General features: G+C 45.2%; 1 protein-coding gene across 1 annotated transcript in view; it reads left to right on the top strand.

Moving 5' to 3' along the window:
* Nucleotides 1-3,669: 3,669 nt before the first annotated feature.
* March4 (membrane associated ring-CH-type finger 4) overlaps nt 3,670-18,245 on the top strand; it is a 109,285-nt gene continuing 94,709 nt past the window's right edge. Inside the window, exon 1 of the mRNA XM_021174418.2 lies at nt 3,670-6,202. Within this exon, the coding sequence (XP_021030077.1) occupies nt 5,690-6,202 (513 nt within the window). The 5' untranslated portion in view covers nt 3,670-5,689. The remainder of the gene's footprint in view (nt 6,203-18,245) is intronic.

Genomic DNA, 18,245 nt, shown 5'->3' with positions numbered 1-18,245 from the left:
AGGGTGTCTGGTTCGGTATAGAATAGATACTAATAATTTGCATATTAATAGAAATTCTGCAGTTATTCTTCAGGGTCCATGCATTTGAAGATGGCCAGTGGAGATACTGCAAAGTTTGGGAAAGCAAATTGTAGGAAAGATTAGAAGACAGATGAATTATGTATAAGACTTGGCTGTGTGATCTCGAGCTCGGAGCTCTCTAATGCCTGTAAAGCCTCCTCTGTCTTTGGCACACTCTGTCTAGGCAAATAAGAGCAATAGCAGCTGGCTTGGAATCCCTTAGAGCCTCCCTGTTTAGAGAATTAAGTACAGCAGCCTCTGGAATGAGTCAGGCTGCATGTCTAAGTGTCCTAGTATTTCTTCCTAAACCTATTCTTTTCAATTCCTTCACTGTTCTTGAAATTCAGATGACCCCAGCATCTTTGTATGTAATGAAATATATCTGAAAACAACCTCGTTTAAGAGAATAAATCTATTACAGGAGCTGAGAACTTTCTGGCGTGAAATGAAAAATATTGATTGCTTCCTACCTGTTAGCAATGAAATCCCATCCAGTTAATTAACCTGCTCAGGGATAAAGTTTATTTTCGCCCTTCACCTTCAGTTCCAAATCTTTAAAGCCATTAAAACAAGTACCTGGTCAATGAATAAATCTCACAGAGGGGCATTTAGAACCTTCTAGACACTGGCTCCACCCATCCTCTTGCCTGTACTTTCAGTTACTTGCCTCTAAGCACCTTCTAGGCAGCCTAACCGAGTGGAAGGGCTGACGTATTCTGTGTTCCTGAGGCCAAGAACGGCTTCCTTCTTCTGAATTCTATGTCTTCTAACTCAGCTTGAATGTCATCTCTTGAAAAAGGCTTTCCCAGAACTCTGGCACTGATCCCTAACTCCCCCAAACTCTTCCCACCTCTCCTAATTGCTGCTGAACTGTAGGCATTACCTCCCTATTCTGAACACTCCTACAACTTTTTATACTTTGATAGCACTTATTGTGTGCCTCACATTATCATTATTCCTGTGTTTCTGACATGAGACTCTCGAGGATTCAGCTCTAACCAATTCATCTGTGTGTTCCCGTATCTCCCAACAGCATTCCTTACCTATGATTGGTGTTCAGTAAATGTTTTCTGAGTGTTTAAATGGAGACCCATTGATTTAACATTTTCTTTATGGTTGTTTTTCCTCTTGAGGCTCATGATTCAACACTAACATAGTGGGAGCCTAATTCAGTGAGATGTTCTGCAGGATTCGTATTACATTCTAAACAGAATCCACAAAATTCTGTCTGTCTATAGGTAATCCAGTTGTCCTCCCATTATTAGTAGCTTTCTAGTTACAGAAATCTTTCACTTGCACCAGCAGGGTGGGACAAGACAGTCTTCTTTTGGCCATCACCCATCTCTACAGTTCTGAATGCAGGCTCCAGATGTGGCCTTTCTATTTCCTGTTCCAGTTCACCGCACAACACAGCGGAAATTAGTATTTCATAGTTATAAAACCTTAAAACTAAAATTAAATGGGACATGTACTCAGTCATGTTTACACTGAAGGGGAGAAATATGCAGTTTCATAAAGGCTGTTGATCCCTTAGATCTTTTCCCTGATCATCTGCTGGTCTTTGAGTGCTGCACAGTCTGTTCCTGCTGAAAATACAAATACTGGTCCGTGCAAGGAGGTCTGAGTTATACGGAGGGACTCAAGCATGTGATGAGGTCAGTTTTATAGAGAGTAATGTGCATATTGCCAGAGGCAGAGATTCAGGGTAGTGTAGAACACAGGTGCTTTCAAATAAAGTTTATTCTGCAGCAGTGTTCACGCAAGTATCAATAATATAAGCATTGTTTTATCGCCATTAAAACATTGGCATTGTTTTTATTGTATTTATTATATGTGTGTATGTGGGGGAGCATTGTGTGTCATGATATACACATGGAAGTCAGAGAAAAAGTTGCAGGAGGCAGTTATCTCATCCACCAGAAATCCCTAGGATCAAGTTCAGGCCAGGCGTGGGGGCGAGCACTTTCACCTCTGAGCCATCTTAGTGGCCTAGCAAGCACCGTTTTCTTTTTCTTTCTTTTTATTTTATCATTTTTTTCTGAAATCATTTTCCTTTTCTTTCTTTTTCTTTCTTCTCTTTCTTTCTTTCTTTCTTTCTTTCTTTCTTTCTTTCTTTCTTTCTTTTTCTGGCATCATTTTCAAATACTGACTTTGAGCAGGCTCTCAGCCTCCATGTCAGGTGCTGGGACATGATTCAGCCAAGCAACCATGCTTGGTTGGCCAAGACCTAGAAATTGATGTCCGCTCCCTCGGTTTCAGGGCGATGAATATCCATGGAGACACCAACAAAAGGGCAGCTTCCTTATGACTCACTGAGCGAGCTTTCATGCCAGTGATTTTTTGGTGTGGTGATTTTACATTCTACTCTGTCTACAGCATCAGAATTTCTAAGTGCATTAGCATAATTAGCCCAGCTCTGTAGATGACTCATTGCAGTGTGTTTTCTAAGTCTGTGACCCTAACAGGAGTGGCAGGGGTGGGGCGGAGTGGGATTCTAAATTACAAATGGCCCAAGTCTGCAGTTGTAAACAGCGAGTGTTGATATAGCTTGTTTTGGGCTTCCTTCTCTCTGGGTCTCTGCATTTAGGAATACGCTTCTGATCATTGGAAATGCCTTGACAAGGATGGGTAGAGTGATACAAATAAGAAGAAAGGGCAGAGGAAATTAAAGTCAACTTCCAATCTCTCCTCATTGGTGGCTCTGTGGAAGATTCGGATGGGGGAGGGCTAGGGATTTTAGTTAGCATGAGGGTATATTATTGCCCTGGATTCTTATGAGTCACAGCCGAAAGAACGTAACAGCTTGAAGTAAAGATGACGCTGGTAAATGGTGGCCATATGACAAATATGTATCTTACCTCAAGCCTAGGAATATTAGGTTGACTTAGGCATATGAGAATAAAAATGAATCCAACACATAATGCAGGGTCAGGGAGAGAGGGGAGAGAGGAGGGGGGAGGGGGAGGGGAGGAGGAGGAGGGCAGAGGAAAGATGAAAGAGGATATTTCCTTTCCCGTTGCAGTTTAAATTCTAGAAGGCAAAAATGCTTCAAGGTTTAAGAAGCACTTTTCTCATGAGTTCTTAAGTCATGAGAGATTTAATCTCCACCAGGGGCCAGCTTCAATATGGAAGTCACAAAACTTTATCTTTTCCAAAGCTACCAAGTGACATCTACTTTAAGTGCGTGTAAAGAAGAGCATCATAGATTTTGGTTAAAAGAGAACTGTATTGGGTGTATACGTGCTGAGGGAAGCGGTGAGAGGGACGAACGGTGGGCAGGGAGCTTACGAATGGTGCTGTACACCTCGAATTCTTTCTATCTGGGAAAAGACGTTGGAGTGAATGCACGCATCACTCCACCACCCAAGTTCCCATTCTGCCTCCTTTACTCTTCACTGCCTCCTCCCTCCTCTCCTAAATCCCTCCTTCTCTTCGTACCTCCCTTTCCCCTGGTTCCTCCCTATCTTCTTCCTCTTCCTTCAAACAGTTCTCTCTCCTCCTGTGGCTCCCTCTCTCCTAGTCTCTCGCTCTTTCCCTCCTCCATCCCTCAGCGGCGTCTGCGTCAGGCCCCCACTGGCGTGACGCGCGGGGTCTGGGTGGGAGCTGTCCACTCACCCAGGTGCTGAACGCAGCAGCGGCTTCACGGCCGCTCGGGTGGGAGTAGCTGGTGCCTTCTCCGCTCTAAGAAGGTTGTTTCCAGTCCCCGGACCGCCAGCCTACCGCCGGGCACCTCCCTTCCAGCACCACCCCTTTGGGAACTGAGCCAGGGGGGCAGCAGTCGCGGCGGCGGGTGCTGAGCAACGGCGGAAGACAACACCTGGCAGCAGGCTAGAATCTGATTTGCTTCCTTTTCGGCTTTTCTAAGAGATATATTTATATACGGTTCTGGGGAGTCTCCAGGACCAAGCTGGAGCCAAGTGCCGTCTGTCTGACCATCTCGACCACACCGTCTCTATTCCTCCTCCCCACCTTCAGCGTACACCGCAAACAAGCCTTACCTCGGTGCATCTGGGAGAGGTAGCAACAGCAAGCGAGCCTAGCCAGCCAGAGGCAGCCGGAGGAAGGAGGGGCGGCGTGGGGGTGGGAGCAAAGAGCGGGCCGAGGCCGCCCAAGGTGGGGGGAGCGGGGGCAGAGCTGTCGACAGAACCTGGCAGCCGCCCTCCTCCACCCCCACCCACCAGAAGCACTCTTTCCTGATTATCTGAGAACTGAATTGTTCCATTAGTATTATTTTATTTTTTATTCTCCCCATCACTTACCCACCGCCCCTACCCCCGCGCCTGCCTTGTCTGTGGTTGCATGGCAGCACTGCCCGGGTGCGGGGGCTCAGGGCCAGCCCCTCGGGAAGGAAGAGGAGGAGGATCATGAAGCCTGGAGTCGCGACCGCGCTGGACCGCGGGCAGCAGCCAGAGGACCAGCTGGAGCAGCCCCCGCCTGGGAGACACCAGGACGCAGACCAGCAGTCGCTTCTGCAGCCACAGCAGCAGCGCCGGGCGCGTGCAGACCCAGAGCAGGAGGAGGAGGGCGACAGCGACCCAGAAGAGGACGAGGAGGAGAAAGCAAAGCCACTCTCCAGCCCGGACCTGCCCATTTTCCAGCTCTCGAACCTCGCCCGAAGGGACCTTTGATGGAACCAAGGGGAGGGGCCTCCGACTCACAGACTGCAGCTGGAGTGGGCTGGGGGCTGAGATCATGTAACTATTCTCCTTCACTCTCCCCTCCCACACGCCCCTCTTCTCTACCTCCTTTCTCTGATCCTTCTGTCACCTTCTCAACCCCAAACACACACCCTTCCTCTATTCAGGACCTTAAGCTCTGGAAGGCAGCAGCACCCTCCGAGGGTTAAGGATCTCTTTTTCCTCCATCCTTTCCTGGTCCACCGCCCTATATCCCACCTCTTCTGTGTAGCCTTTTGGCTGCATAGGCGAAGCACAAGGCGAAGCTCTTTGCCCAATTTCACCCACAACCAGCCCCCCTAATTCCTCTCTTAAAAGCAACTCTGGTGCTGCTGGAGGTCAATTGCCCCGGTTTTCTGCCCAAGAGAATTAGAACGTCTTCTACCCCCACCCAATTTTGCCTTTCCCCCAACCACTTCGTACTACCTGAGACAGTCTGTCTTTCTCTCTCTCATGTGCAATTCTCAATTCTTTACTGAGCTGAGTTCCCTAAGCTGCTCCAAATTTGATTTATATCCACCGTTTTTATATAAAAGAGATTTACTACAGCCTAGAGATTTGAGAAGAAGCTAGCAACCCTTTCTTTGGGAACTTTTAACCGTTAGACATTGGTCATGCATCCCAGCCTCGATGCTTCTTCTGTTGCCCTGCTCCCAGCAGTGTTCTGGGGTCAAAGACAGAAAGGAGACAGCAGCCAGAACTAAGTCTGAGGTTGGGGCGGGGCTGCTAGAGCAAGAAAAACTTTTTTTACTTTTCATTTCCTTAGTAGCGTTCAGAATCATTGACTCAGAGTTGTCAGTCCAAGAGGGTAATTTATTTGCTGCTTGGAGGGGTTATAAGAAGAGCCAATAAGAAAAGAGGGAACACAGGAACACTGTGGACCCCAAGCCCCACCCTACCCACCTCTTCAAAGACTCCAGCTGCCCCTCTCCAGTCCTCTGCTTCCCTATCACATGCTCATGCCCCTGGGTGGGCTGCTGTGGTGGTGGTGCTGCTGCTGCGGCTGGTACAGCTGTGGACTGTGCACCCCAGCTCCCCAGATGTTGCGCCACCAGGGTCTCCTCAAGTGCCGCTGTCGAATGCTCTTCAATGACCTGAAGGTTTTCCTACTGAGGCGCCCCCCTCCAGCGCCCCTGCCCATGCACGGCGACCCTCAGCTCCCTGGTGTGGCGGCCAACAACAACACCCTTCCGGCTCTGGGTGCCGGGGGGTGGGCAGGTTGGAGGGGCCCCCGAGAAGCGGTGGGCAGGGAGACCCCTCCTCTGCCACCTCCACCACCTTTGCCTCCTTCTGGGGATGATGACTGGGATGGCCCAGCCACAGGGCCACCTGCCTCCCTGCTCAGCAGTGCTTCCTCTGATGAATTCTGTAAGGAGAAAACTGAGGACTGCTACTCTCTGGGAAGTAGCTTGGACAGTGGTATGAGAACTCCCCTCTGCCGCATCTGTTTCCAGGGACCAGAACAGGTGAGTCCTCTCCCTGCTTCCCCTGCTTTGGTGTGTGTTAACTCCAGGCTGGGCAGATTGCCATTTAATTATTTGCCCCAGGAATCTGTTGTGCGATGTCTAGTGTCAAGGGCTGTAGTGTTTCAAGTTTCACAATGTTTCTTGTAGAGAAGCTGACCAATAGGTGCAGGGAGTCTATTTGGTAACAAACTCAGTTCCCTTTGGTTTTGTACCCTCTCCCAAAGTAAGTCTTTTCAATTTCGCCCCCAAACTTCTACCAGCTTCTCAGAACAGAAGCCCCGGAAGCAATGAAATAGGAGCCTCAGAGGGCCCTTCAAGCTTGTTGCTAAGAACCACTTTTAGCTGGTTTCTTGCTCGTGGAACCACACACCCCATCCCAAAGCCCATATCCAGCTCTACATTCAGATTTCTTCCTTTCTTGAAGCTGTGGCAAGATAATGGTCTTGCCTCCTATTCTCACAGATTGAAGTGCAAACATCCTGTTTGGGTTTTGTTTTGTTTTGTTTCTTTGAGACTACCTCAGTTTTCCAAGACACTTCTTGGTGATCTTGAATTTTCCTTACTGGAAGCAAATACTCTAAGTCAGAGTGAGTTTAAGTGAAAGAATCTTGCTAGATCTTTCCCCCTTCCCTTGCCTCCCCTTAAACTCTCACCATCCACGGCATGGAACAGAGATTTTTTTCTTTTCTTTTCTTTTCTTTTTTTTTAGAGTCAGGCAAATTCTCCCTTCCTTGTCTATTCAGATCTCTGCAGACAGCACTCCTGTCAGTCCACTGACTGTCTGGTGTCCTCCGGACAGATATGCTAATTGACATCAGTTCTGACTTGTGAGAACGCATAACAAAGAGTCCCAGGTAGAAAAGGCTCACCTGTAAATCAGGTCTGGCTGGTGATGCAGCAGAGGGAACATCTGACTGGGATGTGGGCAGGGCTCTGTGTTCACTTCAGTAGTTTGGGTCTTCATGGATAGGTGTCAGTGCAGCAGGATGCTACACTGGTATTGCTGATAAACCCTGTTCTTGCTTACAGTGTGAGCTGCAGGCTTAGCTGGCAATTTCATTCATTTTTCTTCCCATGTTTCTGAATGGGCAGAGCACTTAGAGACTGGTGATGCCTTGGGACAGCAGCCTGGGCATTATGAAAGGAAGTAGGGAGTAAGTATCTCAATTGGGCTCCTCCTCTTTATGACTATGATAACCTGAAGCAGCAAAGGCAATGCTGGTGGACGAGGAGGTCCACACTGCTTGTTCGGTGCTTTTCTTCCAGCACAGCACTCCATTGCTAATACCAAGCTTCTGTAGGTGTGTGGGTCTGTGGCTGATGGCAAAGATGAGCCTCACTTTGTGTCAGAATTTGTCTCATTCAGGGGGCCTCGGCTTTTCCATAACATAGAGTGATTTTGCTTATTAACTTCCTGAACTATTTCTTCCCTCTCCCATATGGGCTGGCGCATGTGTACGTATCATGGGGGGCTGTTGGAAACGCGCCTTCTGGCAAGGGCTCACTTGTCTCTAGAAAACAGCAAGTCTTGGAACGTGTGCTGAGATAATATTTCACCTGCTGTGAAGTATTCTTCAAATAACTCTATGCCTTTAGGCCTCTTTTCCAACTTCCATGAGATACCACTTGCTTCCCATATCTTTCCTTGGTAGGAGAGCCCAGAAGTGTGAAAATACCTTGTAAGAGATTAACATATGATTAACTTTTTTTTGATCATGGAAAAGCTGTATTTTATTGGAAAAAGAAAAAAATCATTAGCAATAACTCTGAAATGCCTGCTTGTGGTACAAGGTCTGATTAATGGTTGGGGACTTTTGTCGTTGTTTATCATCTTTACTATGTGTCATAAATGGAACTTGGAATAAAAAAAAGCTAACATCACTAGAGGAATGGGTTCTCTTATTATGCGGGAGGTTGGGAGGCGCTGTGTCTGCATTGAGACCAGACCAAATCAAGCCACTTCTTAAAGATTATCTTGTTTGGGAGGCTTTATTCATTGTCAGAACCAAGTTGTTTTAATGGGACTGCGTTACACTGGTAACTAGAGAAATGTGTCATGTTAGATTGGAGAAAACGGTTTCCCACCTTCTTCTCACTTTTCTTCACAGAATTTCAATGAGGAAGGAAGACAAAAGAGAGAGAGAGGCTGGGGTCCTCTAGAGAAAGATGCAAAATGAGAGGTGGACATAGAAAAGGAAAGAGAGGGAGATGGAGAAGTAAGTGAAGGAGAGAGAGAGAGAGGAGAGAGAGAGAGAGAGAGAGAGAGAGAGAGAGAGAGAGAGAGAGAGAGAGTGCTGTGAAGCAGTTGTCTACCTGGTCTAAGAGAGGAGTGATTTGCCACCCAAACAGCTGAATGTCTTGGCCTTTTCCATGTTCAAACAAAGGAACTAAAAACTTCCCCTCCCCCACACCACACTCTCGATTGCCGCTACTCTAGGATCCAAAAGATTGACAAAAATAAAGATTTGGCCTCTTCTCGGAAATGCTTACAGGATTGTGGTGAGGGGTTAGCGGAGGGTTGCTAAATTCACACCTGCAGGTTTCCACGGAGAACTTTGTATCCATTCGCTTGTGTCGTGCACATGGATGCAAAGGCACAGGATAAGGCATCCAAAGGCACAGGACAAGGCATCCGTGAGGGAACAAAGCAAAGGAGAGTTCTGCTGTGTTGAAGCTGGCCTTCCAGTGGGGACACAGCAATGAGCAGATGACCTAGCAGACAAACAAGGTGATTTCAGATGGTGATGCACAGTGAAAAAAAAGAAGTCAGGAACAAACAGGAAGATGAGTTCAGAATGAAGGAAGAGGAAGGGATGAGACACGTGTATCTATACTCCATGGAACCAACTGGACGAGCCTTCCTAAGAGTGCTCTGTCCAAGCTGTCATTTAAGTGATGAGGAGGACCTGGCAGGGCACAGATTTGGGGGAAAAACCATTCCATTGAAACAACAACACCCCCCCCCCAAATCTAAATGTGAGCAGATTTAGAATATTTGAGGAACAGTGGAGGAGATCTGGGAGAAAGAAAGATAGGGTGTGAACCAATGCCTTGAGGACCTGTTGACGCCATGCTGGAAAGTTTCTGAGTAGCCATTTTGTTCTCCTCTCAGGCATTTGTTCCAAAAAGACCATGTTCGAAGGCCCCTGAGGGAATATGTTAGGGGCTTTTATACAGCCCTCTACTCTCTACTTGTGGCTAATGCTATCCAACCCCCCCCCCCGGAAGAATAGTGCACCATGGTAAGCGGAGGCTGCCCGAAGCCAGATGGCCCGAATTGGAGTGATTAACTAGTTACATGGTCGAATGGTGTGCTTCCTCAGAGTCCTCGTTTGTAAAATCCCCTGCTTTGTAGGGTGACTCTGAACACCAAGTTAGATACTACAAGAATAGCTGTGGCAGTGTTCTGTTACTGTCTATTATCTCTCAGGTGCACGACAGCGCTCCCTTGCTTTGTTAAAGTGTGCCCCAGCTCACAGGCTGGCAGAGGGCTGAGGACTTTCATGGGTGGCTTCTCTTGCATGTGTTACGCTCTAGGCACAGAGTGCTGTCCCTCTGCTTCAAGCTCCAAAGTCTTTATTAAGAGCCAACTTAAACCTGCTGCTTTGCTGAACAGTGGCTAAGAGACCCACGTTAGATGTGGCCCAGTCCTCTAGGATGTCACAGCCTAATCCAGACATCACAGGGTCTGACAGAGATCAAGAACACACAGATGATGAACCTGAGTGAATGTCTTTATTATCTGAACAAGAAAGAGGCAGGTTTCCAAACAGCCAGTGGGGTGGATACCTATTCAGAAAGACAGGAATGCAGGATTCGCAGGGATTTGTTATTTTTCCCCCCAATTAGTCAGGAAGGCTTCTCTGTTGCTGCTGAAGACCAAGGGAGAAGAAACAGATTCAGGCTGAAAGGTTGAGGTTTGAGAGGAAGCAGCAGAAGAGATGAGAGGAAGTGTGCCTTCTCAAAGAGTGAAACCACCTGCTCCACGGGAAGCTGCAGGATGCCTGGAGGTCCATGGGGCTAATGGCCAAGGATGCAGCCCAGAGCAGGGCAGGCAGGGGCTGCATATTTTAGATCTAAGGAAAAGCAGGAAACAGGTTTTGGGGAACTTAACAAACTTGGGTGCCTTTCATGTTCTTTGGGGCTGGCTTCCAGAAAGCTCTGTTCACAAAGCTTTACTAGAATAAAGGTTTTATAAGGAGAAGGGGAACTGCCAAATGCACTGAGAATTCAAAAGTAGAGATTGAGAAGAGCAGTTTAGGACCAGATAGTGTATTTATTCTTCTAGGAATGGCAGCTTTGTTGTGTATTTCCTTGTGTGCTTACTACATTATTGTCTCCTCACACAATGAATAGACCCACACCTAAAACTTACAGATCTTAGGCAATGATGATAGTAGAAGCTCACGTACTGTAAGCTAAAATATTTACAGGTAATAAAGCCAGCTAACAAACTGTTAAATACAACCATTCTATCCTCTCAACCTGACTACTGTGCCTTCAGAGCAACCAGGAAAATGAATTTAAATTTACAACTTTTAGATTTGTCTGAATTATGCATTAGCCAATGGAGATAGCCTCAGACTCCTCTGATTTTCTTGTCTAAGTTCTGCTCATACCATTCCCTGAGAAATGGTTTCTTCCTTAGTCCTCTAGCTTATGAGGGAAGTTCATAGACATGAAGAAGAAAATCCTGCGGGTCCTGGGAGCAGGCTCTTGTATCTCTGGGCAGGAACTCCAGGTTCCCAGGTAATTGGAGCATTTTCTAGAAGAGGCACAGGGTTCCTCAACCTTGCCGACTCCTTCTCTGTGGACCGGTGTGCTTGTAGAGAGGACAGCTATTAACCTCCTAAAGCCAGGGACACTTGCCTGGGTCTAAGGGAAGCGTCATGAAAGGACTCTAAGATCCTGGAAGGAAGCAACCTGTAGGTGCTTTTTCTTCACCAGATCATCAGATCTCAGCCCAGTACCTGACACATGCTTCACATTCTAAATTAACTGATGAAATGCTTGCTCAAGTGGACGTATCCACAGTCTGGGTAATTGAAGTAAAAAAAAAATGTTTAGGAAGAAAAAATACCAAACACCAAAAAAACCAACCAAACCAAAATCATTGTCTTCCAATGTTGAAAGCATGTTGTCTGAAAGAAGGGCCACAAACCCAGTGCCTTGGCCAGTGAGGGATTTCTACAGACATCAACTTGGGTTTTGATACTATAAAGTTCATTCTATCTAAGTTAGGCAAAATGGTAAAGGCTGCCTTAGAGGGGAAGTATATAGATGACTGGGTCTAGATGACTCAAGATCCCTTCTTGGTTTGAGTTTCAGTTCACAAATGACATTGTTGGGAGTGTCCACAGGGGTCTCTTAAGATCTAAGCATAAAGAAATGGCACCCTGTCTTCTGCAAAGCTTCTCTCACAGCAGGACATCTTGTCCCAGTATGCAGAGTATACATAGTATTCTAATGTGTCCTTAACAAATGAATGGACTCTCATGTGTTTATTGGAACTCTAAATTGTTGATAGCAATATGATTGGTACAATTTCGACTTTTTGCCACGCACATACCAGGGTAGGGGAGCAAGCCCTTCATGGCAGATCAGCAAGACATCACTGTGGACTGAAGAATACAGATTCATCCAGTGACGATGGCTGCCACCTTCAGATTTTTCATTGGTGCCTTTTAGTTTCTACCTCCATTCAAAGTTTCTAATTCACCAGGCCGTGATGGCGCATGCCTTTAATCCCAGCACTTAGGAGGCAGAGGCGGGCAGATTTCTGAGTTTGAGGCCAGCCTGGTCTACAAAGTGAGCTCCAGGACAGCCAGGGCTATACAGAGAAACCCTGTCTCAAAAAAAAAAAAAAAACAAAAAAAAAGTTTCTAATTCAGTTTCTAACAGTCTCGCTTAAACTGGAAGCTCCAAGGACCCTTTCTTTATCCTAGAACCTTACTAATGCTCTCCTTGTCTGTTGGGAGATAGTATAAAGATGTTCAAATCTCAGTTGAGTACCTGGATAGTTTTCATTTTTGTGTATTATTGACACGTGCATACCATGCTTGTGAAAGTACCAGGATGTGTCGCTTTCTCTCTCTCTCTCTCTCTCTCTCTCTCTCTCTCTCTCTCTCACACACACACACACACACACACACACACACACACACACACTGAGAGAGACAGAGAAGCAGAGACAAAGAGATAGAGAACCAGGGATGGTTTGGGGAAGATACTGTTGTCTTGACAGCTGTATAGTACAGTTTTAAAATCAATTGTCTGTGGACCCTCCACATCAGCAGTTCTCAACCTTCCTAATACTGAGATCTTTTAATACAGTTCTTCATGTTGTGGTGACCTCCCAATCATACAATTATTCTTATTTCTATCTCATAACTGTAACATAAATATCAGATATGCAGGATATCTGATGTGCAACTCCATGTGAAACGGTCATTCAACCCCCCAAAGTGGTCGCGACCCACAGGTTGAGAACCGCTCTCCACATGCTGCTCTCACTAGAGTCATCTTGCACTAGCCAATCTACTTCAGCTTGGGAGGATTGGAGGATTCATTGGGTGTGGCTTCAAGCTCAGCCATTCATATAGAGAGTTACTTTCTATAGCTGGGAAGGCAGAAAGTTGTGAAATATAGACTCCATGAGAGCCTGCAAGAAGACAAACATGGGGAAATGGTGAGAACATGAGTGCTGGAGAAGCCCAGCTCTGTCTTTTGAGTTTAGGGGAGGGCGAAAAGCTGAAGGAAGGGGACATGCTAAAAGGACTGTGGAAATGAGCAGGCACTTGTTTGCCGGGGAAAAGCCGAGATGGAGGTGAGCCTGGATGTAAAGGAGCTGCAATGTGAATATTGTGAACCCAAGCTGCATAGATAGCACCCCCCCACCCTAAGATGTGTTGTGCGCAAGCCAGGATTTGCATATGTACATTGCATACAGTGCATATTTGACACCTCCTTGTTTGGATGTGAAAAACAAAAGTGAGAGTATACAACCTTGGAACAAAATTGAGTAAATTACATTTTCAGGATATTTTTATTTGTTCTTTGACAATTTCATACATACATATGAGTATGTATCATTCCTGTTTACTCTGAATTCCCCTTCCCACTCCCTCCTCCCCCCAAATATCCCCCTGAATATCCTCAACTTCATATCTTCTCCTTTTATTTTCCCTTCTATAACCCACTGAGTCCCATTACTGTTGCCTGTTAGAATACTTGACCGATCCTGTTGGCTCCATCTTGTGTGGACAACCACAGCAGCAGTGAACTTATGAGTGCAGTGACTGTACCGATCCCAGAAGACAGCATCTCAGAGCCCTGCTCCCATCATCCATCCTTCTCTGGTATTCTCCCCTCTTCCTTTTCTGCAGTGTTCCCTGGGTCTTGAGTTGCAGGGTTGAAATAGATGTCCCATGCGGAGATTATATTCAATGATCACTTATCCTCAGCATGTTGATCAGTTAAAAGTCTCTGCATTAACTGCACACTGCAGAGAGATGCTTCTTTGGCCAAGATGAGAACAATAGCCTATGGTATAAACAGAGATATTTAGAAGGCAATTGGACAGTATGTCCATGCAGAAAAGCAACAGTAATAGGTTTTTCACTGTGTCCCTTGGGATCCCAGGCTGTGGGTCCTTGACCATGTTTGTAGTATTAAGTATGACTTTCCTCACGAGGAACAGGCTCACATCCAATCAGAAAGTGCTTAATTATCTCTCTAACCTTCATGCCACTGTTGCACTAGTGGGTGTAGCCTGCCTAGCAGGTCAGTGTGGTGCATTCATGGTTCAGCACTGGGAAATGACGTTGTCCCTCTCTGTGGCCTTCTTCTGGTACTGTCAAAGTTAGCCAAAATGGAGGAAGTTTTCTGTTCAGTTCCAGCTTGGTTCCTCTGTTCTACAATCCACATGTGTTGCATCTTCAACAAAAGGGTTTTACCATCAGTTATGATAACAACAGCGATAACTTGTGTTGTTTGAGGGATCCTTATGTAGAGTCTTCATGACGAATAACTTGTAGGGAGATATCCAGTCTTGGCAACTGATAGTTTCATTGATAGTCCATGTCTTCTAGGGGAAAGCATCGTCAACCCATGTGGGTCATCTGTGTTCAAACTCTAATATATATATATATTTTTTTGAGACAAGTTCTCACTATATAGCTTTGGCTGTCCTAGAACTCACTATGTGGACCAGTCTAGACATCTGTCTGCCTCTGCCTCTGCCTTCCAAGTGCTAGATTTAAAGGGACATGCCACTATGTCCGACTTTAATAAAAACTTTTAAAGATTCATTTTATGTTTAAGTCTTGTGTGTGTGTGTGTGTGTGTGTGTGTGTGTGTGTGTGTGTGTGCAGGTAAGTGCAGGTGCACCAGAGGCACTGGATCCCCTTGCAGCTGGAGTTACAGATGGCTGTGGTCCACCTGACACAGATGCCTGAGGCCCCCGCAAGAACAGTATGTGTTCTTAACTACAGACCCAGCTCTCCAGAGGTTGCCCAGTTGCATTGCAATAATTATCTTAATAAATGAGTGGGTTTTCATAATATTTTTCCTACATCTATAGAGTAGATCAACCAACTCTCCTCCCCCACTGCCCCAGTTCCAACTTAAACCTTGAACCCCAAGCCTCCCTTCTCGAGGTTTATATAACGTGTGTACTGTTAGCCCCTCATCACTCAAAGCCTCTTCCCTTCCCACTCAGAGCCTCTTTAGCTTCCCGATCTCTACCGACTCCAAGTTAAACATGCAAAGCTAAAATTTCAAAGCTAGCATCTCCATATGGCAGACTGTATGGCATTTGTCTTGCTAGGCCTACAAGCAAATCTATAATTTACATTTTGAGTAACAAGTAGAGGTCATCAGAGAAAAAAAAGGTAGGGAATTAGAACATATAGGCTCTGCCTAACTTTAAGATCCAAGGAGTTACCTCTTGCCCCGTAAAAGGATAGCTAATGTGAAACTCAGCTGATTGCTTTCATGAGAATTCCTTTTCTTTTCCTTTTCTTCTCTTTTTCTCGTTTTTCTATTCATTCATTTGTTTGTTTATTTATTTCAGGCAAAGTCTGACTATGCTAGAACTTACCATGTAGACCAGGCTGGACTTCAACTCACAAAGATACACCTGCCTCTGCCTCCCAAGTGCTGGGATTAAAAGTGTGCGCCACCATGTCATAAAGATTTCTGACTCTAGGCTGTGTGAAGTTGGCAGTTGAAGCTAACCAGAATAGAAACTAAACTCCATAAACTGGTGTTTAGGATGAATAGAAACCGTAAAAACAGTTAGCAGTACTGGGTTAGGTTACACAATGGGACAAATACTCAGGGCTAGTCTATGAAGTTTCAAGTTGTCTTCGGAATTACTGAGAAAGACAGACGAAATTATTTTCCTTGTTTATAGAAAGGTTAACTTGAATGTGATGAAAGAGAATCAATATCTACAGAGCCCTCTTGAAGCTGCCGTCGTGGCTAAGACGTGACTCTGCACATAGTAGAAGGTTAGTAATTGTCGAACCTTTCTCCTCCTTCCTGGACCATGTTGATCCCAGGTTAATAATGCATCTGTGGTCCCTAGTATATTCAATGTAGAAAGTACATGTGTGCATATATTTGTGCATTCATATGTGTGTAAATTAAAATTCCAAATATGAGGTCTATGGATAACCTCCTCAGAGCCCAACCAATTTAATTTTCTGATACTGAAAGGACAAAGGCTGGTGATTGTTTTTCTGGAAACCACAGTAATCATTTTCTTGGCTTGAGACCTCAGGGCCAGAAACACACCTTTCCTTATTCTTTTGAAGAATGATAGCATAAACACACTTTTAAAAAACCCCACCCACCTAAACAGGATAAATACCTTTTATCAACTATCGCCCATGTCTCAAGGAAGGTTGACAAGGGGTTTTATGTCAAAGGATGTGATTTCATTCCCACTTGGGGCCCTCCTCAGATTATCTTAGATTATTTATTTCACATCCCTGGACTTGGAAGCCGTTGTTTATAAGAAAGAATACAATACTGAGTTGGACACTTGTAAGAAGTTGATCAGATACACAACAGATCTAAGCACATGACAGCTTTTCAGGAGTTGGGGCATAGCTCCCTTTCCATCAGCATGTCTTAGGGACTTCCCAGGTTCCCTCTCTGGAACCCTTAGAAGATCAAATGTTTAAGGACATATTTGGACCTCAGTGAGACCCCAACATTAAATATTATTGTTGCATGTGTTTAGACCCAGAGTCTCTGCTCAGCAGCTCCCATTACTGTGATACCTGACTCAGCTGAACTCTGTTCTCTCCCTTGGGTCAGAAATTCTCTAATGGTGTTATCCTTATCCATCTGCACGATTGGATACTCCTCGTGGAGTCATAGCCTTGATTGATCTTTATCAATCAGTGCTCTATGAATGGCAGACATTGTTTTTTAGAAAAAGCCCTTTCTTTATCTGAGCTCTGAGTCCCCAGAAGCTAGGAAGAGTCTAAGTGTGCAGAGAAAGCGCAGGAAACCTCACTTACACCTGCAGGGCATTTGCAGTCCAGCCACCCCTGGGGTATCTGGAAGAGGATTTAGATATGTGTCTAAATAACATTGACCCACACGTAAGAAGACTGCTCCTTTCCAGTTTGCTCTCCTGCCTTAGGATTGTGTCTAGGACAGAAATCTTATTGCAGTAACAATCTGTCTCTAACATTTTTCTAAAGTTGTTAATCTCCCTTGTAAACAAAAAGAGAAGGCATGAGACTCAGAGCCTTTGGATAGACTCCAATATCTAAATAGAACTTTTGATTACTTTGTTTATATTTGTGCCTATTCTTGTGAATAGTCTTTTCATTAGCACAATGTTATGTTAACAGTAAAACAGAGCAGGAAGTTCAGAGACTTCCCACGCATTCCCTGTCTTCCCACCACCACCATCTTCCACCCAGAGGTACGTTTGCTACAATTGATTAACTAGCTTTAACCTCATTACCCAGCGTCCATTAGGACTTGGTGCTCGCTTTATTTGTTCCAAGGGTTTCTCCTCAGCCTTGCCCATGTATAATGATTTGTATCCACCATTAGAGTATCAATCAGCATTTTCACGTAGTGATATACATTTATGTTTCCTCCATGTCCTTCTAGGTGTGTGTGTGTGTGTGTAAACAACATTTTTTAGTTCTAGGTAATATTTTGTTGAATCGAAGTCTTACAATTTGGCTTTTTTTCTTTTTTTTCTGTTGCAAATGACACTAGCTCTCTTTTATGGTAGCAGCAGAAAGTCCCCTTTAGAGAAAATGGACTGAAATAAAGATGTGAGATAATTAAAAATAAATGACAGATTTGAAGAAAGTAATATAGGTTGAGTACACAGAAAATATCCATGACTGAATAACGCTCACCTGGGCTTCACACCCTGTAGCAGTGACTTTTCTCATTTCTGTGGTTAACATCTGGCAAGAAGCTACTTAAGAAAGAAGGATTTGGCTGGAGAAGTGGCAGCTTAGGGGTTAAGAGCACTTGTTCTTCCAGAGGACCCAGGTTCGATTCCCAGCACCCACATGGTGGCTAACAACTATCTATAACTCCAGTTCTAACTAATCTGATGCCCTCTTCTGACCTCCACATAACACTGCATGCCTGTGCTGCACAGACACACATACAGGTGAAACACCAATGCATATTAAAAAAATACATATAAACAAATCTTAAATAAAAAAGAAGGATTTTATTTTGAGCTCACAATTTGAGGTTGCAGTCCATCACGAAGGGGAAGGGATGCTGGCCAAGCCTGCTTACCTCTGTGTGAGTCGGGAGCAGGCAGGAGGGGAGCTCCTGTGTTCTGCTGGCTTTCTCCTTTCCCCTCTTTATCCATTGTTCACAGCCTGGTGGTACCCACATTTAGAGCGAGTCTTCCCTTACTTGCATCTCTCTAGACAGCTTCATAGGTACAGCCAGAGCTGTGTCTCTTAGGAGATTCTAAATCCAGTCCAGTTGACTATGACAGTTAGCCACCATACACTTTAAAAATGGTTCTGAAACATTCGTG

Source organism: Mus caroli, chromosome 1 (assembly GCF_900094665.2).
Source record: "Mus caroli chromosome 1, CAROLI_EIJ_v1.1, whole genome shotgun sequence".
Classification (NCBI taxonomy): domain Eukaryota; kingdom Metazoa; phylum Chordata; class Mammalia; order Rodentia; family Muridae; genus Mus; species Mus caroli.
Note: the sequence above shows the minus strand (reverse complement) of the source record. Positions and strands in the feature narration are given on the sequence as shown.